This window comes from Schistocerca nitens, chromosome 8 (genome assembly GCF_023898315.1).
Source record: "Schistocerca nitens isolate TAMUIC-IGC-003100 chromosome 8, iqSchNite1.1, whole genome shotgun sequence".
Lineage (NCBI taxonomy): Eukaryota > Metazoa > Arthropoda > Insecta > Orthoptera > Acrididae > Schistocerca > Schistocerca nitens.
Window position 1 is genome coordinate 418,222,350 of NC_064621.1, and position 27,562 is coordinate 418,249,911.

A 27,562-nucleotide genomic window follows, 5' to 3' on the forward strand; every position below is an offset into this window, starting at 1 on the left:
GCAAAGCTACACTCTACACAAAGAGATGCCGAAATTATTTTCAACATTTGAATCACTATTAAGTGTTAACATATTTGTCTTTTTGAGAAAAGCTCTTGTTGTTGTTGCTATGTTATTCTGCGTTTTATATTTTCTGTATAGCAATAATATAATAAAAGTTGCAACCCTATTAAAAGTAGCTGCCTAGTTACTAATTACATAAGACAACACATTCCAGTCTTTCTAAGTGTCCTTGACAAATTACGTGCACAATATGTGTTCAATCGCCGTTTTATATTATGTGCAAAAGTAGTTCATCATAGTTATAATGCAGTGCTTTTACTTATTCTACATCCTTGTGGTTCTCACTCCAGATAAGAGCTACTGAACAGGTTATTTGCAATGATTATATCAGTGAACGCTATGTGAATGTCTTGACCGGCAACCTACTAGTTATAATGAAGTGGTATCTCAGCGTATGTTTCAGTTAAGTGTGTATAACGTTTTCTCAACATGCAACATTCAAAGGTTTTTACTAGAACCAATCTCGTACCTATGAATTTTAGAGATAAATGTTACAATCATGAGGCATATTAAATTTTACAGAAAGATCTGATCGGGAACCCGTGGCCAATGATCCTAACAAGCGTCCCGATGTGGGCCCACGTGCTCATCATGTTCGCCACCGGCTGGGTCAACTACACTCTGCTCTCCGAACTGCCCACTTATGTTGGAAATATACTACACTACGACATTGACGATGTGAGTAGAATACTATTCGTTTGTACTTCACCCAGCTCTGGAGGTATAAAATGTTACAGCTGATGATTAACCTTCCGCTCTTCCAGGCTGGTCTCATATCTGCACTGCCTTACCTCTTTGGTTGGATTAGCTGCAGTGTATATAGTTTTCTGACGCAAAAGTTTACCGAAAAGGGGATGCGTGTTATCAATACGATGAGGATTTGGGATGCAGTTGGTAAGTCTCTCTTCGCAGTGCTTTAGATTATAAGAATTTATCTCCGTAAATAAAAAAAAATGTTGTCTTCTCAATTGAATGCCGAATAAGCACTAAATTTTTCTGTACGTTTTTCCTTATCCTGACCGAAAGCTAAATTTCAAAATATTTAAATCATATATTTCTTTTTAAATTTTAAATGTTGTTAGGTTTCAGCAACGGTGCACGCAGAAACTTTATAGGATTCGAAAATAACAGCCGACCAGTTGCAAATTAAACGTTTATTAAACTCTAATCATGGTTTCGAAGAATATAATTTGTGTGATGAAGGAAAATGGACACTTAAAATCACTTATTGACATAAACGGATGTTGAAGGTTATGGTCTGTTTTCGGGTGACACGCACATTGTACTAGACAAGAGCCTTATGGCTTCAACACCTGTTTACGTCAGTAAGGGCTTTTCCGAGTCTATTTCCCATCTGAAGAAGACAAACTTATATTTGTTGAAACCATGGTAAAGTATAAATAAACGTTTAATTCTGCAACTGGTTAAACGTTATTTTCCAATCATATCGAGATTTAAGTCATAAGCTAAGTACACGGAAAGCTACAAATACATGAACTTTTAACATACGCTTTTTGGATGTTTTTAAATTGAATTCTTTTAACTGTTTCTCCCGTTTCATGGTTAATACATTGGGGGATATCTGTACTCAATGCGATAGCAACAAAAGCGAATGTTGCTGTTACTGCAAGATTGTTAATACATTGGGAAATATCTGTACACAATGCGATAACAACAGAAACGAATGTTGCTGTTACTGCAAGGAATAACAGCAGTTTACGCTCTAAGTAACCTTTATTTCATAACTCTTTTCGTTATTTCCCTAAAGCGTGAAGTTGCTTAAAACTGAACTGAAATCATCTTATCAAGCTGACGTTTAAAGCATTGCCACTCTGATTTCTGCAGTGACATCTGTAGAGTGCCTCAGATATACTGATAACGAAAATGATACATCTGAAATAATAGACATTGCGAAACAAAGGCTGCAGCCGTTAAAAGAAAGGCCGGCCGGTGTGGCCGAGCGGTTCTAGGCGCTTCAGTCTGGAACCGCGCGACAGCTACGGTCGCAGGTTCGAATCCTGCCTCGGGCATGGATGTGTGTGATGTCCTTAGGTTAGTTAGATTTAAGTAGTTCTAAGTTATAGGGGACTGATGACCTCAGATGTTAAGTCCCATAGTGCTCAGAGCCATTTGAACCATTTTTCGTTAGAAGAAATTTAACCAGTCTCGAATTTCCCTTATTTGCTTTAGGGAAACCACATAAATCTAAAGTTCATGACCGGACCGGGACTTGAACTGTCGTCCTTCTGTATGCGACTTCTCTAGGCCACCTCGCTTGGCTTCAGCCTCAAGGAAATACAAACATTTACTGCTCTAACCTGTGGCCAATTACAAAACATCGTGCTCTTCCTGTCTATAGGACACTGCGCACAATGATACGGTGCACTTTGGTCAGGTGTGGGATAGGTCAGTTTCGTGACCACTTAGACAAAAACTGCAGCGGGTACAACATGACTAAGACTAAAAAATAGCTATGCGTAAGCGGTGCTAGTCGCATAAGACAGAAAGTCTTTACTGTAGCTAAACACTACTCTGTGCACTAGACGCTCATAAAATTTTAAAAAAATATGATATCTGCTTTTACAGACCATAACTGGAAGTAATGAGAGTGATGAAATTTGAAAATAGTGCAGTCTTGGTGGACGCAGTGACCTACTGGAAACTGGTGATAAAAAGACGGAAGAAATCCGCTTAAGTCCCAGGCTTTTTAATAAAGATAGACGAAGTATTGTCATGAGATATACAAAATTGTTTAGACAAGATTATGTATGGTGCGAAAAGTGAGAATTGTCTCCTAACTACAAGAAGAGTAAGCTTCTCCACATGAGTACTAAAAAGGAAGCCATTAAATTTCAGTTACACGATAAATAAAAATTTAGTGGGTGTCGATTCAGCTAAATACCAATGATTACCATTATAAACTATCTCATTTGGGACCGTCACATACAAAATGTTACAAGAGAAGTAGAACCAATGATTCCGTTTTATTGCCTGAACATTACTGTAGAAGACGCAATAAATCTAAACTGCTCAGCACAATGAGAGGGTTACTTCTTCGAAACCACGTAAGTAGCTCCAGTTGCAACGCTAAAGTTTGAAAATTGGCTCAAAGGTGCCTAAAACTTTCCTCTGTAATGCAAAAGTGTGGTTCCCTGCAACATCCTCCTCTGTCTCGTCGACGCTTCAAATAGCAAGGTGTTTACATATGCGAAGTAAGCGCCAGAGATAAGTTTATGTGACGTGTAAGATGGGTTAATGATGCCATATTGGCACCAAATTTCACTTTAATTCTGCCAAATGCCACTGTTGGGCCGTCACCCTACGGGAAGGTCGTTCAATCTCTCTTACCCACATTTCAGTCCTTCTTTCGGCACCTTTACGATTTTTATAGCTGACCGAGGGAAACGTTTCAGACACACCGACGCTCAGAATCGACAGGAAAAGGCCTCAGGAGGTGGCATAAAGGGAGTCTATGGAACCACCCTTCCTCTTGGGGCGTTGATCCCCACATGTTTCGCAGTCGAAAAGGATATTTTGCAGTGCAGTGAGCAATAGGAACAGGGCGACGTTTTTGGCAACATTTGACACTGCAGACACACTTCCCCCACCCTTTCCCAGACGATTCAACTCTTCTTTATGGATATCGTTCACTTTAGAGTATAGAGCTCTGGTGACCAGGATGTAACCACTAAAACCATTCGAGGAAATATGAACGTGATCTTAAGTAGGAAAGGGTGTTTATGCTTTTTCAGACCTCCTGTTTCACACCATCCTGTGGCGTGATCACAGTGGATACAACATTGACACAAGCATCAATAAAATGGCAAATGGTCCTCCTAATATCCCCCAGTTCGGCAACGCCCTCGGTGCCACACATGCACCTTCGTTGAGCGCTTTAAAAATTTACCTGCACATAAACAACTCTTGATTCCTAGTCGCCTGCAAGCAGCCAACACTTTTGGCATCACCCAGATTCCACGTGCTCGCAAGCAGATGCTAGAGGAGCAGTATAATGCCACTCAAGCTGAAAGGTGTCACATGGTTGTCTGCAGGCACCTAGGTTCAAATGGTTCAAATGGCTCTGAGCACTATGGGACTTAACAGCTATGGTCATCAGTCCCCTAGAACTTAGAACTACTTAAACCTAACTAACCTAAGGACAACACACAACACCCAGTCATCACGAGGCAGAGAAAATCCCTGACCCCGCCGGGAATCGAACCCGGGACCCCGTGCTCGGGAAGTGAGAACGCTACCGCGAGACCACGAGCTGCGGACGCAGGCACCTAGGAATCCATCATGTGTTATCACTGTACAGTTACATCATTAATGTGCCTCAACAAGGGTTTGTGGGTGGCACCGAGAGTGTTGCTGAACTACGGGGTCTTCACTGTTTTATTCATGCATGTGTCAATATTGCGCCTGCCGTGATCACGCCACAACAGGGTGAGAGACAGGGGGGCTGAGGAACCATGAAAACACTTGCTACTTTGGCTCACGTTCAAATTTCGTCGAATGTTGAACGGTTCCTAGTTGTTCCACCCTGTACACCAAAGCAAAATCGCATTACATTCCAAGGATTGTGATCACATTGCTTGTCTTTGGAGGCCCAAGAGCCTTAGAGCACGGTGTAATCATCCGAGGGGGGGGGGGGGGGGTGCAGGGGGGGAGGGGGGTTTCAGTAGTGTTGCCAAGGACGTCGTATTGTTGTTCATCGCACTGCGAACTGCAGTTTTCGACTGCGAAATGTTTATCAACACCTGAAGGAAAGGGGTGGAGTCACTGGCGCCCTTTATGCCACTCTCTGAGGCCTTCTCGTGTTGATTCCGAGCGACGGTGTGGCTGAAGTGTTTTCCTCAGTTACCTATAAGCAAATCGCGTCGTTTCAACGCTGGGCGTCGCGGTGATTAACTCCAGTACAGTGGTGTCAAAAGAAGAGCTGAAACGTGGAAAAGGAAGTGCATGACGACCTTCCGATCGTGTGACATTCCACGGTGGCGTTGGGCAGAATTTTAGTGAAATTTGGTGCCAATGTAACATCAGTAACCCACCTTACCCATTACATGAACTTCTGATCTCTGGCCTTTCTTTCGCATGTGTCGACGACTTGCTGTTAGAAACAATACTCTTATGGAGTATTGCTGGATGATATGCTACCCTTACCAGATACGACTGAGGTAAAACATCAAAAAAGTTCAAAGAACGGTGGGTCGTTTTGTATATGATGGGCGAGCTAGGGTGGCATCATTAAAACAAAGGCGTTTTTCGTTGCGGCGAGATTATTTCACAAAACTCAATCATAGTCTTTCTCCTCAAAATATTTTGTTGACTCGAACTTGCAAACGCAGAAAGGAGCATCGTAATAAAATGAGACGAATAATAGCTCACACGAAAGGTTTGGGTACTCATTTTTTCCATGTGCTGTTCGAGAAATAGTCAAACCTGCGATATGAAGCCTCTGCTATGCATTTTTACATGAACTTCGCATTATTTTCGTAGATGTAGATGTAGATAAGCCCGACTGTATGGTTTTGAAATAATAGTCTCAATTGCAAATAGTCGCAAATGGTAACTAACAAAATGCATTTTGCAACGGAGACCGTTTTCATTCAAAAAATTTTATATCCGGTTGTTGCTTCAGACAACCAAAATGGAGTGGAACCAGCATTACCTACTTTATATCACTTAACTGATCATCAACAGACCTGATTAATCACGAGCCGTTAAAAATAAAAATGTTATGTAGAAGAACTGTAGCATGAGTTGTAACATAGAAAGAACATTCAGTGGTATCCACCCCAGACCACAAAAATCTCATGTGATCTGGGTAGCCACGTATTCGGGTACATCGTTGAATACCACTGAATGGTTTTAGAAATTTGTTATTGTTCTGTTCATCTTATTTTACAGCTTATGACTGAGCTCTATCACAATTTTTGATTTTTCACAGCTCGTGATTAATCAGAATTGAAGATGATCATTTAACGATAGAAACTCGCTATCGCATGTCATAATTTGCAGCTGGAATTGCTAAAATATATATATATTTTTAAATTTTAATAAAAGAAATAGGTAGACCATGCAGTAAGTGAAATAATGCGAGGGATGTTAAACACTGTAATTGGGGAAAGTTTTACAGATCAATATATAATTAAAGTGGCGACCCTCGCTTCCAAACTTGTCTTCCTCCATGCCAACAACGATAGTAGCCAGTCTTAGTGAGGGATTGTCTGGGAGAGAGGCTTTCTTTTGTTTAGTGGTGTTTGATATACACATCATGCAGCCGGCAGTTTATTACTTAGGGAATAAATTTTACTAAAAAAGAGTTGCGACAGGGCACGCAGAGCCCATAATGGCTGACAGAAAAATCAGTACGTTGTAACTGACAATAAATACAAATTATTTTAGATTACTGAGGGGAGAAATGGTGCAGGACACTACTGATACACTAAGCTGGCCTAAAATTATTTTGTGCCACATTTGTTACACGATGGCGGTCCTCTGGTTTGGAGCCGTGTGGAGGGTCTAAACCAGAGGCTCAGACGACTCTGCGGCTATAATGGTTGCAAATTCATCGACCTCCGTTATTGGGTGGAGAACTGTAGGGCCCCCCTAGACAGGTCAGGCGTGCACTACACACCGGAAGCAGCTACTAGGGTAGCAGAGTACGTGTGGCGTGCACACGGGGGTTTTTTAGGTTAGAGGGACCCCCCCCTTGGGCGAAACGATAAAATACCTGACGGCTTACCAGAGAGAACATCAGCATCGTTGATAAAGAACGTCCGTCCTCAGAGACCAAAAACAGGAAAAGTTAACGTAATATTGGTAAACTGCAGGAGTATCCAGGGCAAGGTTCCTGAATTAGTATCGCTTATTGAAGGAAATAGTGCGCATATAGTATTAGGAACGGAAAGTTGGTTAAAACCGGAAGTGAACAGTAACGAAATCCTAGACACAGAATGGAATATATACCGCAAGGATAGGATAAACGCCAATGGTGGAGGAGTATTTATAGCAGTAAAGAATTCAATAATATCCAGTGAAGTTATTAGCGAATGCGAATGTGAAATAATCTGGGTTAAGTTAAGTATCAAAGGTGGGTCAGATATGATAGTCGGATGCTTCTATAGACCACCTGCATCAGCAACCGTAGTAGTTGAGCGCCTCAGAGAGAACCTGCAGAACGTCGTGAAGAAGTTTCGTGATCATACTATTGTAATAGGGGGAGACTTCAATCTACCAGGTATAGAATGGGATAGTCACACAATCAGAACTGGAGCCAGGGACAGAGACTCTTGTGACATTATCCTGACTGCCTTGTCCGAGAATTACTTCGAGCAGATAGTTAGAGAACCAACTCGTGAAGCTAACGTTTTAGACCTCATAGCAACAAATAGACCGGAACTTTTCGACTCCGTGAATGTAGAAGAGGGTATCAGTGATCATAAGTCAGTGGTTGCATCAATGACTACAAGTGTAATAAGAAATGCCAAGAAAGGAAGGAAAATATATTTGCTTAACAAGAGTGATAGGGCACAAATCGCAGAATATCTGAGTGACCACCATCAAACGTTCATTTCTGAGGAAGAGGATGTGGAACAAAAATGGAAAAAATTCAGAAACATCGTCCAGTACGCCTTAGATAAGTTCGTACCGACTAAGGTCCAAAGCGAGGGGAAAGATCCACCGTGGTATAACAATCATGTACGAAAGGTACTACGGAAACAAAGAAAGCTTCATCATAGGTTTAAGAGTAGTCGAATCATAGCTGATAAGGAAAAGCTGAACGAAGCGAAAAAGAGCGTAAAGAGAGCAATGAGAGAAGCATTCAACGAATTCGAACATAAAACATTGGCAAACAATCTAAACAAGAACCCTAAAAAGTTTTGGTCATATGTAAAATCGGTAAGCGGATCTAAATCCCCTATTCAGTCACTCGTTGACCACGATGGCACCGAAACAGAGGACGACCGAAGAAAGGCAGAAATACTGAATTCAGTGTTCCGAAACTGTTTCACTGCGGAAAATCGTAACACGGTCCCTGACTTCAGCCGTCGCACGGACGCCAAAATGGAAAATATTGAAATAAACGATATCGGAATTGAAAAACAACTGCTATCACTTAGTAGCGGAAAAGCATCCGGACCAGACGAGATACCCGTAAGATTCTACAGTGATTATGCTAAAGAACTTGCCCCCTTTCTATCAGCAATTTATCGTAGATCTCTGGAAGAACGTAAAGTACCTAGCGACTGGAAGAAAGCGCAGGTCGTTCCCATTTTCAAGAAGGGTCATAAATCAGATGCGAATAATTATAGGCCTATTTCGCTTACGTCAATCTGTTGTAGAATAATGGAACATGTTTTATGTTCTCGTATTATGACGTTCTTAGATAATACAAATCTCCTTCATCATAACCAACATGGATTCCGCAAACAGAGATCATGTGAAACTCAGCTCGCCCTATTTGTCCAAGAAATTCACAGTGCCGTAGACACTGGCGAGCAGATTGATGCCGTATTCCTGGACTTCAGGAAGGCATTTGATACGGTTCCGCACTTACGTTTAGTGAAAAAAATACGAGCTTACGGAATATCGGACCAGGTTTGTGATTGGATTCAGGATTTCCTAGAAGAAAGAACACAACATGTCATTCTTAACGGTTCAAAATCTGCAGATGTAGAGGTAATTTCGGGAGTACCGCAAGGAAGCGTGATAGGACCTTTATTGTTTACAATATACATAAATGACTTAGTTGACAACATCGGTAGCTCCGTGAGGCTATTTGCAAAAAAATGGTTCAAATGGCTCTGAGCACTATGGGACTCAACTGCCGAGGTCATTAGTCCCCTAGAACTTAGAACTAGTTAAACCTAACTAACCTAAGGACATCACAAACATCCATAGGCTATTTGCAGATGACACGGTTGTCTACAAGAAAGTAGCAACATCAGAAGACTCGTACGTACTCCAGGAAGACCTGCAGAGGATTAATGAATGGTGCGACAGCTGGCAGCTTTCCCTAAACGTAGATAAATGTAATATAATGCGCATACATAGGGGCAGAAATCCATTCCAGTACGATTATGCCATAGGTGGTAAATCATTGGAAGCGGTAACGACCGTAAAATACTTAGGAGTTACTATCCGGAGCGATCTGAAGTGGAATGATCACATAAAACAAATAGTGGGAAAAGCAGGCGCCAGGTTGAGATTCATAGGAAGAATTCTAAGAAAATGTGACTCATCGACGAAAGAAGTAGCTTACAAAACGCTTGTTCGTCCGATTCTTGAGTATTGCTCATCAGTATGGGACCCTTACCAGGTTGGATTAATAGAAGAGATAGACATGATCCAGCGAAAAGCAGCGCGATTCGTCATGGGGACATTTAGTCAGCGCGAGAGCGTTACGGAGATGCTGAACAAGCTCCAGTGGCGGACACTTCAAGAAAGGCGTTACGCAATACGGAGAGGTTTATTATCGAAATTACGAGAGAGCACATTCCGGGAAGAGATGGGCAACATATTACTACCGCCCACATATATCTCGCGTAATGATCACAACGAAAAGATCCGAGAAATTAGAGCAAATACGGAGACTTACAAGCAGTCGTTCTTCCCACGCACAATTCGTGAATGGAACAGGGAAGGGGGGATCAGATAGTGGTACAATAAGTACCCTCCGCCACACACCGTAAGGTGGCTCGCGGAGTATAGATGTAGATGTAGATGTAGATACGGCATACTTGTCAAACAATACACAAGTATGACGCCATCACCTAACACAATCCAGTGGTCCTATGTGAGAGCATACACTGTATTACATGTGGAGCTTACAGTCTCTTAAAGCCCATGATGGTTCTGTAAGTTGCTCGCTTTTAAATGTGACGGTACTGGTGATGCCTGCGGAAAATTGATGATTCAGCTTGCTTATTCTCTTGCAGAAGGTAGGTTGCTGATCTCAGTATCTCACACTAGCACTACCTCATCTACTTTTGTTCAGTCGAACGATATAGTATCAGATTCGTTGACGCTTATCCTCTGTAGGTGACTGGTGAAGTCTTCGTGATGAAAAAGCATCTTTACGACGTCAGTAAAATGTTGTCTGCGCCATTTCTAATCCGTAACCAAGCGCTCTGGGAAAGAGCAGGTTGTAAGATTAAAATAGTGGCAGCCTGTAAGGACTCATATTTCTTCCTATTCTTTGCGAGTATTGTATGCCTCCCTTTAAGTTCAGGGACGCGCACAGGCGCATTAAAATCGGGGTTATGCAAATGCCGGTCGTCCGCTGTGTCCTTTGAGAGGAGATCAGCCTACTCTCATTAGTGAATGCATACGTATTCTGATATCCAAAGAAGGTTCAGTGGAGTTCCATACGGCTATAGCTTCTCGCATTAAGTGTGCAACTATTCGTTGTTGTGTTTCTTTCGCGATGGGATTTGAGAGCTTAACGATCCAGCTACGATCAGGATCTCGTACAGCCCAAGTGGTCTCACCATCTGGAGAGCTTCCGTCGTAAAAACTGATGCTTTCTGTGGGAGTGAATATGATAGTTCTACCTGGAGATAAGCTGCAAAGGCCCTGCCAATATATGGCTGATCAGTTACTTTCGCTGCGTCAACGAGTAATCCAATTGCAACGCCTGTCGTGAATGTTTTGTTGGTGTCTGACGTTTTACTTTGGGAAAACAGACGGTTGGAATTTATAAGTGCTAGTCCGTCCAGTGAACTGCGTGGTGAGAAAACGTTCCTGTTCAGCAGCGGTTATTACTCAGCAACGTACTTTTCAATTGGACAGAGAAACCGCAACTGCTCCAAAGAAGCTGCGGCGGGTCTTCTAAATTCCTGAGCTTGGAGTCCCTGCAGTGGAAATAAATGCACCACGTACGGGCGCCGAACATGGAGTTAGGTTCACACTACTTCTAACAGTAGTTCAAGGATCTCTAAACTGGGCGGTCGCAGAAGTTGGACACAATAATAAATAAAGATAAAAGGAAGGTAACTGCGAAGAAACCTTGGCCAACAGACGAAACACTTCATTTGTTCGACGAAAGTAAGAAAAACAAAAATGTTCAGGGAAAGACATGAATATATCAATATAAGTCACTTAGCAATGAAATAAACATGACGTACAGGCAAGTCAAGTTAAAATGGCTGTAGGGAAAAATGAAGAAATCGAAAACGTTACAGTCATTAAAGGACTGATTCAGCACATATGAAACTGAAAACAATCTTCGGTGAAACTAAAAGCATTGGGGCCAACATTTAGCATGCAATGGAAAATCCACTGTTCAATGTTAAATGCAGGGGAGAGAGTGTGTAAGCGGAAAGAGTATTTTGAAGGTATCTACAAGGGGGGGAAGTACTTATCTAATGACGTGGTAGAAGAAGAAACTGGAATCTGTATGGAAGGCATAGGGAATCCAGTATTAGTCAGAAAGTATAAACACTCTGGAAGACTTGAGATCAAGTAAGGTAGAACTGCACATAACATTCCATCGGAATTTCTAAAATCATCGGGGGAAGGGGCAACCAATCGATTTTTCAAGTTGTGTAGAATCTATGTGGCTGGAGATATAATACTTCCAGAAAAATGTCATCCACGCATTCCCAAAGACAAGGGAGGTAAGTGCGAGAACTAATCACAATCAACTTCATATCTCACTCATCTAAGTTTCTGACAAGAACAATATACAGGAGAACGAAACAAAAATTCAGGCCTGTTAGACGACGATCAGTTTGGTTTTCGGAAAGGTGAACACACCACAAAGGCAGATCTCGTGTTGCGCTTGGTAATAGAAACAAGACTTAAGAAGTGTTCAAGAGTAGGATTAAAATTCATCTTGAAAGGATCTCAGTGTTAAGATTTATTGATGACGTTGTTATCCTCAGTGAAAGTGAAGAAACATTACAGGATATGTGAAATATAATGGACCGCCTAATGTGTGCGGAATATGGATTGAACGACTAAATTAATGAGGAATAGCAGAAATGCGATTAGCGCTACAACTTGAAATCAGAATTGCTGATCACGATGTAGACAAAATGAAGCAATTCTGGTTCTTTGGAAGCAAAATAACATATGACGGACGAAGTAAATGGAACATAAAAAGTGTATTAGCACAGGCAAAGTGGGCACTCCTGGCCGAAAGAAATCTTCTGTTATCAAATATAGGCATTAAATTAGGGAAGAAGATATTGAGAATGGATGTTTGGAGCACAGTATTGTATGGTAATGACTCATGGATTGTGGCAAAAACGAAAAAAAAAGAATGACAAGGTTTCAAATGTAGTGCTACAGCAAGACGTTGAAAATTAGACGGGGTGATAAGGAATAAAAATGTTATTCGCAGTATCGGCGAAAAAGGAACGTATGGAAAACATTGACGAGAAGAAGGGACAGGGTCGCAGGTCTACTGTTAAGGCATCATCGAATAACTTCCATGGTACTGGAGGAAGCTGTACAGGGTAAAAACTGTAGGAGAAGATACAGACTCCAACACAAGCAACAAATAATTGAGGACGTAGGTTGTAAGTGCTACTCTGAGGTGAAGAGTTCAATACAAGAAGGTATTTGCGGCGGGCGCCGTCAAACCAGTTAGAAGATCGATGAATTAAAAAAAATTTTTAAAGTGAAGAATTCTATGGGTTGTTCTGCGCCGTCACAAGGATTACCACCATCTTGTTCATGAGATCTAAAACAGGCTACGGTCACTGTAACAAAACGATACCAACAAACTTCGATAGACTGAAGAGGGTGTCATGAAGAATCAACTGTGTACGAGAAACCAAGGTTATTTTCACCAGAATCGATAGCAAACCAACGACATCAGTGATAGTTCAGATATACTTTCTGACGTCACAAGCAGAAAAGGAACAGAGAGAGAAAGTACATGAAGATATTGAACGTTGAGTTCAGTATGTAACGGTTGACTATAATTTAATAATCATGTGGGATTGGAACGTGTTAACAGGGGGAGTAACGGAAGACAGAGTTACGGGATACTTATAGAGTTGAGAGAGGAGAAAGACTGAGTTCCGCAATAAATTTCATCCAGTAAAAGCGAGCATCAAAAGCGGAAAGAGGTATACTTGGAAAAAGCCTGGAGAAACGAGAACATTCGAGCTGGGTTACATCATGTTCAGACAGAGATTCCGAAATCAGATATTGGATTGTAAGGCTTACCCAGGTGCAGATACAGACTCGGATCGCCATTTGGTAGTGATAAAGAGTAGACTGAAATTAAAGAGAAACCAAGACTTGAAACATCATACAGCAAAGCTATAGGGCGTCGAAGCCTGTAGCTAGACCACACCTTCGGCTGCAAACTCTCTGCAGCATGGATTATCAACCTCTTACACCCACCGCTCATCTTTATGTCTCTGTTGGTAGTAAAAGCTTCTAACCGCCCGTCAGTTTCACAGAAATGATGATTTATGAAGTAGGAAAGTAACTTTATAAAATTTATAAAGGAGAGCTGCAGCAAGTTAAATCATTTGATAACAATTTCTTATGAAATACTTTATCAGTATCTTTTGGAAAACTTAATGAAAATATGTTTAATTCCCAACCGCCTACAGCCCACCATGAAATCTGGAACTCCAATTAGTGGGCGGTAGGGACCAAGTTGACTACTACTGCTCCGCAGTGTTGTTGTGAAAGGCGTGGACGCGTTGGAAGCCATCTAAAGTAACGGACACCGTCAGGCCTAGTGAGAGGAAATCAATTCACGATCCGTCACCGTGCAAATTTATGTCTGCTGTCAAAGGGATGGCGTAGCGGCAGGCGTCAGCGCCTGCAACTATGACAGCCTGTAGCGTTGTTGGATGACGTTTCCGTACATGGGTTCCTCTTCATCATTTATTCCTCAAGACCGCCGCTGCAGTCCGTCAAAATTTATTGGTATCTTTTCCTTACATACTGAATACCCTCAGGTAAACTCTGATTATACAGGGGATTTACGCAGTTCGCCATGCACCAGAGCTTACTTTACAATGAAATACCGCTTTCACCCGAACTATGGCTTAGGCTAAATGGCTGGTTCATTCACGCGTTTGACGGAAGAGTTTCTAAAACAGTTCCAAGGAAAACTGTCCACCGCCCCTGCAATAAATGGCCTGCGAGATCGCAGAATCTGGATTTTTCTCAGACTGTTACTTGAGAGCAGCATTATTACATTACAAAGTAGTTAAGTACTAACTCGTCTACACTAGGGTCATGCTATTCTAGAAACAATGTAGAAGAAACTCTTGGGTTTTGCTCTGTCCCTTCACAACTACTATGCTTATATACGTATATGGTGGAAAGTTAACAGATTGGAAAAACGAAATATGCCGATAGCATCACATAAACAAGAAGGATAAAAGATTTTGTGGACACTAGCGTCCCACAATCTGTTATTCCTCACGAAATCAGAGGTATGCATTCCAGTTACTATGAATGAATTTCAACCAACAATCTAGAAAATTTCTAACAATAGCCATGCAACTGACAATATTTATTACCCGATTCAATGGATGGCCGTCAAAAGCATTGTATCATCAGCCACATATCCTGAAGGAGTGGCCTACGGAATCCCTTCCAACAAAGTTGGTCACTGGAATCATTATGCCCATCCTGAATCAGGAAATGGAACCCGTCTGCCATGTAAGCAGGAGATCCCGGGTTCGAGTCCCGGTCGGGGCACACATTTTCATCTGTCCGCGTTGACTTATGTCAACGCCGGTAAGCAGCTAAGGGTGTTCATTTCATTGTAATTTCATTCTAACGAGCTGCATAGTCACTGATGGTATCTGTTCTTTCTGACATGTCCGAAAGAACAGATACCATCTTAGGATATATATACGAAATAGTTCTACCACTAATTCTCAAACTACGCAGACGCGGGCGAAATATGACTCTATTGAGTTATAACATGTTACCACGTTATTAACTAATGTAAAAAAAGACAGTCTGTGTGAATTTCTGCTTGATTACACGATAAACTAAATATGTAAATAGTCGATTCTGGCGAAAGAGAACTGCACAACAGATCGTAGTCAAAAAATATGTAAGCTCACTCTGTACTCGAGTATGAGATTAAGTTCTTGGAAATCCTGTGCTATACATGAATAAACCTAACGGGTGCAGTAAATTTATTCTTGAAACCGAAGTTGGAACAGTTGGAGGATTTCCAGAAACATCGTTTGTGATGGGTGAAGTTAAATTTTTAACCCACGTTCCAATGAACACAAACATCTTATCAGTACATTCCAGGCAAATCTGAGAAACTTACAGCGTCACTTGGGAAGCTTCGCCACAGAATGTGTTTGGTTCCTTTATCCACAGCGTGCGTCGGCAGCGCGCTGTGCCTGCTGGGAGTGACGCTGGTCGACTGTGACGTCACACTGATCATCGTGCTGTTCGTGCTGACGATGGTGTGCCGCTGCGCCGTGTACGGCGGCTCCTACATGAACCACCTCTACCTCTTCCCGCACTCTTACGGCGGCGCGGCCGGGCTCGCGCTGACCGGCGCCAACGTGTCCGGCATCATAACGCCAATTGTCACCGGCGCCTTTGTTTCGGGACGGGTAAGTTCAGCCGCTCTTATCGTGAGTGACGTCACTTTCTGAAACAGGGTCGTTCGGAAAGAGAATAACATATTCGAGGCACCTAAGCTACCGTTCTCTTTTAGTTAATTCCATATTTCAGTGATCATTTGCACTATTTCCAACGAAATTATATAAAGTAAGGCCCTTTACGAACTTTATATAGGTGATCTGTTTTTGTTATGGCAGCAAGCTTGGCTTTTATGGCATACTAAACTTCTGAAACATTACAAGGACTTAAAAATAACAACAAAAATTAATATACTAGTTTTTGGCATTGACTACTACTGCAATATGCTTTCTTCTTCTTCTCCTTCTTCTTATTTCGTTTCACCCTACTTTGCGGTACGTTAAATCGATCAATTTTTCATGTTCTATGCCTTTCTATTAGCCCAATATTGTTTCGTTCTTTCTGATCTTGCTATCTTTCTTCTTCAGTGATTTGTATTGTTCGTTTGGTCTTTATTTTGACATGGAGCCTTTCTTTCTTGTCTTTTTCTTCAGTTTTATCCATGAGCATATTTTCTGTAATTTGAAGTTCTCTCAAGTCCTTTTCCGTTTTCTTAAACCTAATTGGTTGGGTGTTTTTTTGTTGCAGAAGTAGTAAGAACCATTTTGTTTATCTATTTGCGTTCATTCTGAGTACGTGTTCATAAAAACCTATTCCTCTTTTCCACATTTTGTCTTAGAGTTTTTTCGGTAGTTTCGTAAAGGGTTCCTTTTTTATGTGAATTTGTTCGTTGTTGTGGTGTCTGGGGCCAAGGATTTTTCTTAATATCTTCCCTTCTTTGATATCCAGCATTTCATCTGGGCCATGGTTGGTGATGGACAATGTTTCGGCTGCATGTAGGGCTTCAGGATTTGATTACTGCATTGTAATGTCTAATTTTTGCATTCCATGGCAGGGACTTTTTATTACGAGTCATTTTTTGGTAAGTTGGAAAGCCAGCTCAACTTTATTTCTTCTATATTCTATTGCCCTTTTCTCGAGGCCATACCAGCTGATCCATTCTTGAATATATTTGAAGTCTTTAACGGTCTTTATTTTTTATTCTCTCTCTTTAAAGTGTTTTGATGGATTTTTTTATTTTGTCATTATCTTGGTTTTTTCAAAGGAGATTTTGAGACAGATTTTGTCAGCTTGTTTTTGTAGGCCGAGGGTTTGTTCTTTGGCTTTGTCCCACGTCTCGGCTAGTAGTGCCATCTGTCTGCAGAGGCTAGATAATTGACATCGATGATTTTCTGTTTCGTTCCTAGTTGGATTTCACTATGGATCTTTGTGTACCACACTCTCTCTACATTTTCAAGGGGGCAATTACACAGCAGTGGAGAGAGTCGATCTCCTTGCCATACACCAATATTTATCTTAAAAGGGTCGGAGAGATATCCATGAATTTGACTTAGGAGTTTGTGTTTTCTGATTAAGTTTGTGGTCTTGTTGTTTATGTGTAATTCTTTTAGCAAAAAGATGAGGGATTCCCTGTCTAGTGAGTCGTATGCTTTCTGAAAGTAAATGAGACTGATACCATATGATTTTGCTCTTGATTTTTGGTACACCATGAGGTTTTTGGGGTTTAGGTCTTGTTCTTTCCTGAAACCGGTTGGTATTCTCCAGTCTGATGGTCTAATTGTTGTTCTGCCCTGTTTAGTAGGACTTTAAAGAATATCTTGTACGTTACACCTAGGATTGAGAAGCCTCTGTAGTTGTTGTGGTCTGTTTTCGACTGTTTATTATGGAGTGGTAGGATGAGGACCGTCTTCCATTCAGCTGGAATTTTTTCATTTTTCCAGATTTCTTCAAAGATGTTTTTTTTTTTTTATTGTCCAAAGTTCAGCTGTGATTTGGTTTCCTCTCAAGACTTTATAGTTTTCGAGATTTGAAATGACTGTCTGTAGTTCCTCAGAGGAGGATGGTTCAGAGTTAAGGTTGGTTATTGTTGAGACCTTAAAGTCCATTTTTTCTGTGAGTTCTTCACAGCTGAGAATGTGAGAGAGGACAAGTTACTCTCCCACCTACTTTTCGCATACGGAATATTATTAAAGATTTTATTACAATCTGACACACCATAAGCGAGAGTCCAGAAAGTTAATGGCCTGAGCAGACATTGATGGAGCCTGGTAGGGCGCTAAAATCATGAGGTACTTTTATGATTCTTAGCTCATAGAAACGGCTTGTTGGGAGTTGAAAGCCATTGGTGGCGAGCCCATCCCTTAGTAAATCTTGCCGGACAGCTCCATAGCCATACAGGACAGACAGGGCATCCCCTCGCCATGACAGGGCTCCAGTAGAACAATGCCGAGATACCTGCCACGGCGCCAGTAGAAGACTGGGCAGGGCCATCTTCACATGTTTTCGTGTTCATCGATATTGCAAGAAGGCCAGTGAGCCACTTCCCTCAGCTGCCCCTGTTGTATAAGAAAATTCTGGCACCTGAGAAACGTTTAGGAATGGAATCTTTATTACACCTCATAGCTAAGACTAACAAGCTCCAAGACACAGGCGATTTCGATAAAGACCTTTGAGATTGTATCTGTTCGCTTGTTGCCATGGGACATGAGACATGATTTCAGAGAAAATCATCTTTTCCACCTCTGTGAAAACTTAAGAAAGCCAGTAATTGGCGGTTTCTTTCTTTTTAAGAGATGCAGGTTTCTTAACTCCTGCCCTGGTTTGACATGAGTTTGTGCTGTCGTGTGGGAGGGGAGCTTTAGCGCCTCTAGAGCCTTGTGATTGGCTCAAGACGATGTGAAGGCGATGTAGTTCGTGCACTTTGAGGGAAAACAGAATTTTTTTCTGGATATATGGGAAGTACTCAGCTGCAGGACCTCGGTCTGGTAAGCCCTTCTGGTCGAAGCTCTGAGATATGTGGTTGGTACTTGGGGCCTGTCCAGATACTGATTTCACTTGCGAATAGTTTAGACTGGGGAGCCTGTGGTGAATTTGATACTGTATTGACAGCATGAATCAAAATGTCTCGGACTACTCGTTTGTTGAGGACACACTTATTCGTTTTTGTTTTACCAGTCTTGACGTTTGGTATCCTTGTGCACTCTGTCGTATAAGTGAGCCAAATTGGTCCTTGGTACGACCAGCGAACAGGTGTGTCACACGCTGAAATCTACCGTGATTTCAGGGGAGGGTAAATTGCGATCCATCTGCCTGATCTCTAGACTATGAGATTTTTGCATTTCTTTTGTGGCAGTGATCGATTCCGCCGCACACATCTCGCCAGCTGCAAGTCACGTCGCCGCACGATGTAAACAGGGTAACATACTGCCGCCCTGGCATTGTCAGGGCGTACAGATCTCAATCGCCACTTGCTCTCAGCTGCATCTACGTAGAGAAACTTCAGTCGACTTGATCAGTCAAAGTCTGCTCTGCATCAGATCAGTTCAGTTTGCGTTATCCACATTTTTAGGGCGAGAGTACTTGACTCACTGATCATCTAGTTACACTGTCTTTGCCAATCAGGCGTCACCCATTAGAGTGTTTAATCATCTGGTAGTTGTTTAGGGAATTCAATCTATAAATTGTTTAGTATAATTTATGTCTTGTTTGGTAAAATAAATGTTATTAGTACACTGAATTTTGTCAATATTCTCAATGAGCTAAATAGTCCAAACAAGTTACCTTTCAAATGTTTCTAAAATATTCTACCAATATTTTGCAATTATTCCTGTTGTGGGCAATATTTTCGTTTTTGTCTTGGAGCTGTGGGATTGGAGGGCTATGTTTGGCCATTTTTTGTTTAAAAGTCCTATAAAAATTCCTTGTGTTGGTTTTGATGAAGTCATCATTGATCTGTAAGCGGAGTTGGTCCTCTTGGGCTTTTTACACTCTTTTGGTATTTTTGATCACTAGTTTTCTTAAATTTACGAATTTTGTCTGTTACGTTCATTTTTCTGTGATTGCCACTCTTGCCGCACTTTTCTTTTTACTCAAGGAGTCTGTCAGATACTTCTGTTAATCAGGCCTGCTTTTTGGCTTTGGGTCTGGGAGCTAATTGTTCGGCTTTACTTATTAGGCACTCTTTTATTTGGTCCCAGTTTTGGTTTTGCATGTCTTTTGTTATGGAAAAAAATGGTTCAAATGGCTCTGAGCACTATGAGACGTAACTGCTGAGGTCATCCAGTCCCGTAGAACTTTTTAGAACTACAAAATTGTTGAGGCTTTCGTGGCCACTTGTTGACAAACTGCCTATTGGCTTCTGTCTCGGGTTCTTCGGCCGACGTTCATCTAATGATTTTTCTGACGTTTCGCCAGCACGAGTGGCTGGCATTGTCAAAGCTTCACCCTCCAGTTCACCACCGGCAATGGAGGGTGAAGCTTTGACAATGCCAGCCACTCGTGCTGGCGAAACGTCAGAAAAATCATTAGATGAACGTCGGCCGAAGAACCCGAGACAGAAGCCAATAGGCAGTTTGTTTTTAGAACTACTTAAACCTAACTAACCTAAGGACATCACACATACAGCCATGCCCGAGGCAGGATTCGAACCTGCGACCGTAGCGGTCGCGCGGTTCCAGACTGTAGCGCCTAGGACCGCTCGGCCAGTCTGGCCGGCTTTTGTTATGGAGCTAATTATTGGAGTTAACACCTTTTCTAGATTGTATTTTCTTTTTTTGGGTTGTTGGTTCCGTTTTCGTTTTTTGGGATGATTTTGAGTTTTATTTTGGAAAGGTAGTGATCAGAATCAATGTTGGCTCCTCTGAGAACTTTGACATTCCGTATTTCTGTATGGAACTTCAGTGATGAAGTTGGAACTCACCTATTTGTGAGTTTAGTGAGACCCATCTTTTCCGTTTTCAAGGTAGCTTTTTAAAGGCTCTGGATTTAAGAATCATGTTGTGTGCTTGGCGAAGTTCTATTAGTCTAAAGCCATTTTGGTTAATCCTGTTGTGTGCTGGGTAGTTACCAACAACTTTCTGTATTTCTTCTCCTTCCCTATCTGAGCAGTGAAGTCCCCCAGAAGAAGACATTGTGTTTTTCTGGGATTTTTTGCACAACATCATAGAGCTGGTCCCAAAAAACGTTCCATCTTGTCTTTGTCCTTTCTATTATCTTCATTTATAGGGCATGTGCATTCACGATGGTGCGTACTGTGTTAACAGATAAGGAGGTAGGTGTGGAGAGTCTTTTGGGCTGTGATTCAAAGTTGATACCAGTCTAAAATAGCTCATTTCCAAAGTGCGGTGTGTTTTTCATAATTTTTTTGCATACCTTATCATTGTTTATTCTGAAGTCTTCAGAATCAAAATTTCTTTCACCCAAGTATTTAGTTTCTTGTTTGGCTGTTATAAGAATTTTGTGGTTCTTAGCGGTGTCTATAGATGTTTTAATTTTCCAGTTTTTAGAAGAGAATTTACGTTAAAATTAGCTATGTAACTTGGTTTTCTGTACTTGAGGTTCCAAAACACTCCGACTTTTCTCTTTGTAATGATGCAGACACTCCAGAATCCGATTGTCTGCTTACGCACTTTGGTGCGGTGGATTGTCTACATGGGGTTTCACATCACACTCTTCCATAATTAATACTATTGTGTGTGGTGTGACTCCAGTGTTTGAAGATCAGAAGTAAACCAATTTTTTCTACTGAACTATGCATACAATTAAAAATTCGTTAATACGAGAATAGATGTAATGTATTTCTCCAGAAGAAGTAATTTTTGTTTGGATTTGCTACCTGTGAGACATTTCACGTGTTTGGGTCTGTTTGTGACTGCTAATTGCATGCCTCTCGGCCACCGACAACTGTAGTACACTGAGGTGACAATTTTTTCTGTCTGTGTGTGACGGCTAACAACCTCAGGAACTACCATAGCGACATTGTCACGCTTTTCTCTAATAGACAGAATGAGTCACAAGGAATTAGTGTGTGTGTGTGTGTGTGTGTGTAATTCATTACGTCACGCCAGACAAATTGTCCGGCTAGAGATCGTTAGTGCCATCCATGCGAAGCCAGTGCGAGGCGCTGGTACTCTTCATTTCTGACTTCCTGTCTGTTTTGCCCGAGATGATGACGAAAATCCATCGTATAACGAAGCCTAATTCGCCACAAAAGCTGTTGGACATTCACTCAACTCCCAAAATGAAGGAAAACGTTGTTCAGCACTGACTGAACCCCAAAGCAATCACATGCTGTGGAGAGACAGTTTAAACTGGCCTCGAAATCCGACAAATTCTCCCATGTACAAATCATTTGTGAAGGAATGAAAATCTCTCTACAACAAAACGTTCTTTATTTCTCGAATGACGTATTTGGTAGCCCATCGCCTGATTTCACATTGTTCTCCGATACTTATTTCTACGTTTCTGCAAACCCAAAACTAATTTTTATTCAATTCTGCAATCTTCTTCATAACTTCGCCTTAACCACCAAACTGACCACTCATGATTTCTTAAGGAAAATATATGGACGCAGAAATGATACTTACCACTTACTGTCAGCGTCATTTTATTATGTGCTGATATTCATCATAGTTCACTTGGACATTTCTTGCATATTTCTTGTTCAAAATCGTTTTTCGCCCATCAGTAAGCTTTTGAAAAGTTTTTCCTATTCTTTTACCTTCATTTATTTTGTGTTGTACCTGTTTGCAAATTACATTCTAAATTCTATCTATGCACCGCTGGACAGCTAACAGCTATGCAGTTCTTGTCATAAGAATTTGCATAAAATATATATGCGCCCTCATGCTACTCTATACTGATTAGCAGTTTCCTAGTACACCATCTCAAAAAATTTATTTAGCAAAGACATCTCATTAGGAGAGGTCCCAGAGGTGGGATCGACGTTTGAGACCAAATATACGGCGATATACGTTATGATCCCAGGTATCACATCCTGCAGCCTTTCACGCTGGTGGACACTCGTTTGCGAGTAAATGACGAAAAAATTTCGGAATTTGTGCGGTGCTCGATAGCATTAAAAAAATAAAATTATGTAATACGGTTGTGTAATGTAATGGATATGATAATAGTTTCACCTGCAAGAGGGTCTGGGTTCGTATCTCGTCAAGTGCATTAATGTTTTCTTTTTATTTTTACATTTTTATCGAAATGACTTTGATCATTACTTTTATTCAAGTAATTGGTTTACATGTAATTTCGTAATTGTATTCCTTTGTCACATTACTTAAATCACCATATGAAATTTTCTCATTTGTTTCATTTTTTCTGTATATCATTCTTTTTCCAGTTTTAGTGAATATGAATTTAATTGTATTTGTCTATTGTAATATTCAATTATTTGAAAATTCCGACCTATCAATTAAAAAAAGAGACCAAATAATCCATTTATATTGACTGTGCAGTGGTGTGAAAAATGTATTTTTCGTTACCAGATGTGCAGTTTTGTTTGCATGTTAATAGTCATACAAACTCAACCTAAATACCTATTGCACTATGGATAAAATAACGTCGATGAACATGTAAATGAAAGAAGGGTTTTAAGTATAACGAAATTCAAACTAAATGAGAAATAGATATAATGTACTGTGCATGATACAACGTGCATGGAAAAACAGGGTAGTAAAACAAAAGCACTTAGATCGAAATTAAAACATAAAATTTATTAAAACCACATGAACAAAGATTTCAAGTGGAAAAAGAATGATAGGAAGGAAAATGAGAGCAAACGAATAAGTTGATATTATGATTAAAGTGGCGGGACAAGGGAATAGAAATAAAAAAATTACATTTAAATCAATTAAATGAATAACAGTGATGACCAAATCATTTCGATAAAGATTTTAAAATAAAAAGATTTACTGTACCTGGTGAGATTTGATCTCACAACCTCCTGCATGTGAAGCTACTATCCCATGAATTACACCTGCAACTAGACTATTTAATTTAACTTTTTTTAGCATTACTGAACGTCACACAAAATTCCGAGTTTTTTTCCTTGAATTACTTGCAAATGAGGGTCCAAAAGGGTGAACGGATACAGTGTATGATACCTCGGATCTTAACCTAAATAACCGTAAGTCGATCCCACCCCTGGGGAGCTCTCCTTATCAGTCACAAAAACTTTTCAGTGTGTACGTAACTCTCATATTAATGGCTATTTTTGTACTGTGTTTCAGCAAACGGTACAGCAGTGGAAATACGTTTTCTATCTAGCAATGGGTATCTCTGCAGTACCGTACATTTTCTACCTAATTTTTGGCACTGCTGAGGATCAAGAAACTCCCTGGATGGAGAAGAGAAAACTCAAGAGGAAACAACAAAGTGAACCTTGAACAACGTCACCGTGTGTCTTAGAAATTCGTCAATACTCAACTGCATGGACATACTATTCGAAATGTTCTTCGTCGTTCGACGGGCGATGAGTAGGACTGCACTACTGAGTGAACGAAGGAACTGTGTAGAAAAGCACAGAGCGCTCATTTTGCGCATTTTTCTTCAACGATGCCAGCGTTAGTATCCCAGTAAGAAACGATTAGATCGCTGTTAAGTTCGTATCGGCAGCAACTCTCGAGCCAGTCATAGAGCAGCTTTACTAGAGTTGAACTTGAAATGAAAAAGAGTTTAAGAGATAATGGGACGATCTGAAACGTATCTGGAGCAGTATTACGAAAATATGATAGCTAACTATAACGCCACGATCTGTGATCAAAAAACGCTAAAATTAATGGTTATTCCTAGTCAGGATATATCACTCATTGGCATTCTATACAGCCGAGGCAGCTTAAGACAAATGAAACAGTCCATATTTGAGCCAACAGTTCGTCTTTCGTAAGTTTTGGCCTTTCCATTCGACAGCAGTGTGCTGTTTTGCGTAAATAAGTACGGTGCATTACGCCAAGAATTTAACTGTTATTTTTATTAGGGGTCTCTGAACCCTTGCGCGATAATAATTGTATTTTAACACTCTACTTGCAATTTTACGTATTTCCGTCTACATTCTATTTAAAAAGTAGTATATAACAGATATGCCACAATTTTATAGTGTTGCCGCAATAAAAAAGAAAAAAATGTTATTGAAGTGTCGACTCGACTTGTAATACAAACATTTTGACTGTTCAAATTAACAAATAAATCACCAGATTTTTTTAAGTGGATAATATTACGTTTTAATACTTCCAACGGACAAAAAACTAAATGACCCAGGGACTCTGTGGTTTTTTCTTCTTTGCTACAGCTCTCAAAATGAAAAAAAAAATTCCTATTCTTGAGTTCTAGTTTTTTCAACTATAACTTTTAAGAAGGAAAAGCAGTCTAGCTATTTTAAATTTACTACAACTTTCTCAAACAACATGCTGGTGTAATAATGAATGTTTTTTGTACTCTGTTTTGTTTCTGTGTGTAAGTAGAAACTTAATCCGTATCTGATATGTTGTATTTGCACTTTAATGTGTATGTAAAAAATTTCGAGTTGTACCAGAGCAAATATAAATATGATGAATATGTACCACAATACTTTCTTCTTCCTATCTTATGCACAACACCACAACGTGTACCCCAGTTCGAGACTCAGCCAGATGGCTAAACGAAATTGGCACATTGAGTCGTATCATAAAAAGAAATTAAATGCCTGGCTAGGAATGACATTTCTCTTTGAAAAAGTGAATAATTAGTTGTCTTCTAGCTGTGAGTAGGCTAGCCCAGACTATAATTAAATGTAGAGAGCAACCATGGAGCATTTGCTTTTTTAATATACACGAAACATTCCGAACACTAGCGGTCATGATACATAAAAACTCTGAAGACTATGTGGGTGGAGATCAAAGAGTACACGGCGACTGTACTAGCTGCAACTGATTAATACCGCACGAAACCAAACAATTGTAATGTACTGGGCGCTCGGTAATGAATAAAGAGAAATTAATTGCCTGTCAGCATTCATTTGTTGCTGCCTAACCACCAGAGGGTATGTACACTACCTTAGATTTTAATGTACTGTTGCTTTCAGCCCCTATAGAAACATACATTATTCATGAGGCATCTAAATTTGACACAGATAAATCAGTGAAATTATTCAAACAAATCATCAATTGGAATTATTACAGGAAAAAATCATTAAGAATAGGATCCTGTAGAGTAATAATGTGGATTACAGCCAAAGAATTAACCTTGTGTATTCATTTAAATCACGCATAAATTGATTCCGGATGGAGGCCTCACACAGGTTGTTACTGAACACACATGGGCTTCCACTCTGCTGGGAAACTGACATTATGTACGGTAGGGGCGCTAGGGTTTAACTCACTATGATTCATAGTGTGTAATAAGAATATGCAGAACACAATTTCACTGCGATCGTGCACATTTGTAATCTTCATCATAACGTATCTGCGCAGCACTATACACCAACAGGCCATGCATCCAGCAACGAACAATGAACACTTGCAACGCAGTCTCCTTATCTCATCTACTTATATCTTTGTCCCCTTTGAACCCCATCCATCCTTTACCACCACAGGTGTAGCAGTTACGCTGTGGACTGCATTTTATTAGCGGAACATTTATAAGATGTAGCGAATCTACTAAAGAGAACAGTAAATAGAGGCAGTTCAGTAACACAGATTTCGTTCTTACCATTAAGACTAGGTCCTGCTTTCAATTGGGGATTGTATATAATCTTCTCCCATCTATGTTAGTAATAACTATACACTGCTTAATATTTTTCATGTATAAATAACATACTGGGAGGGTTATAATGTATGACTGACTTCAGTATCGGTTTCTGTAGAACTAATACAAGTTCTTGACAAATAATATAGACAGTTTACACTTGAGAATAACATTGTTTACTTCGGTACAAACATCAAAATATTCCCATCAAGGGGTGCACTTCATGCTGTAAGTCAGATCATTTGCAGCGCCATACGTGTGTGTTTTGTAATGTTACAGAAACAGTCTTTACGTATTTTCATTATCAATAGCGTCAATCGTTAGCCCTGTGTATTTTTTTACCGCTATAGAACAAATAAGTCACAAATGAGAGACGAAAATCGACAGATGTAATGGTAATTTCGAGTCAAATGGTTGTTACAGTGTTGTTACTACCTACAACAGGTAACACTCAAGGTTACATTGTTACCAATGGAGACGCAAAAGGCCGAAATCAAAAAGTAAAATCAAGAATATTTGGTGATAACAATCGTCACGAACAAGGAATGTAAACTGCTGCCGGAAAAAAAAGAAACGTCAATAGAAGATATCAGCATCTCTGCTTAAGGACCAGAACATCTCTGCTTTGAGTATAAAAGAAAAATACACTGAAAGACCACAGTTTGGAAGCTTCGGGTTGTTATAGGGTTGTTACTGCCTACAGTAAATAGAACTGGAAATATTTACCAGACAATACCGTTGTCTATACAAAGATTGCAACATCAAAATCTGTATGTTTCGTGTATAAATGACATCTTTACATACTCTTCTGGACGAGATATCATACTATCCTCTACACAATTGGCTGGTCTCATGGAAGGCGAACCAAAGACCGTGTATTATTCCCAAAACAGTTGGAAAGTACAGCAAGTCTGCTAAAGAGACAAAGTACTCTACATTTACCAGTCCTCTTTTAAAGTATTGCTGTGAAGTATGGGATAACTGCCGGATATGATGGTTCCTCAGAGAAGAACACAGTCGACTTACTTCGTCATACCTACCTAATTATCGCTTGTGCTCCCTCTACATCGTAATCTCTGTGTATAAAAGGCAAAATCCTGACCGACTGATTGACTCATCATCGCCCAGCCAAGCAGCTAAGGATACAAACTTTAAATGTGGAGAAGTTGTGGTCTTATACGGTAGGCGTCTTTCAATAAGGTATTTTTCGAAATTCCAGACGTAAGGGGGTGAAATACGTGTAGTGTTTGTTTGAAAAATGTCAGTACTAAGACAATTTTGAAGCTAGACCTACGTAATTTGGTATTTGATTCAAATTGTTCAAATGGCTCTG

At 40.4% G+C, this 27,562-nt stretch overlaps 1 protein-coding gene across 1 annotated transcript in view; it reads left to right on the forward strand.

Annotated features, from left to right (window-relative positions):
* The window catches only part of LOC126199271 (sialin-like), a 113,160-nt gene extending 88,117 nt beyond the window's left edge, over positions 1–25,043 (forward strand). The window contains exons 6-9 of the mRNA XM_049936079.1: positions 586–741; positions 828–957; positions 15,391–15,632; positions 23,739–25,043. Coding sequence (XP_049792036.1) covers positions 586–741; positions 828–957; positions 15,391–15,632; positions 23,739–23,894 — 684 coding nt within the window. The 3' untranslated portion in view covers positions 23,895–25,043. The remainder of the gene's footprint in view (positions 1–585; positions 742–827; positions 958–15,390; positions 15,633–23,738) is intronic.
* Positions 25,044–27,562: the final 2,519 nt, after the last annotated feature.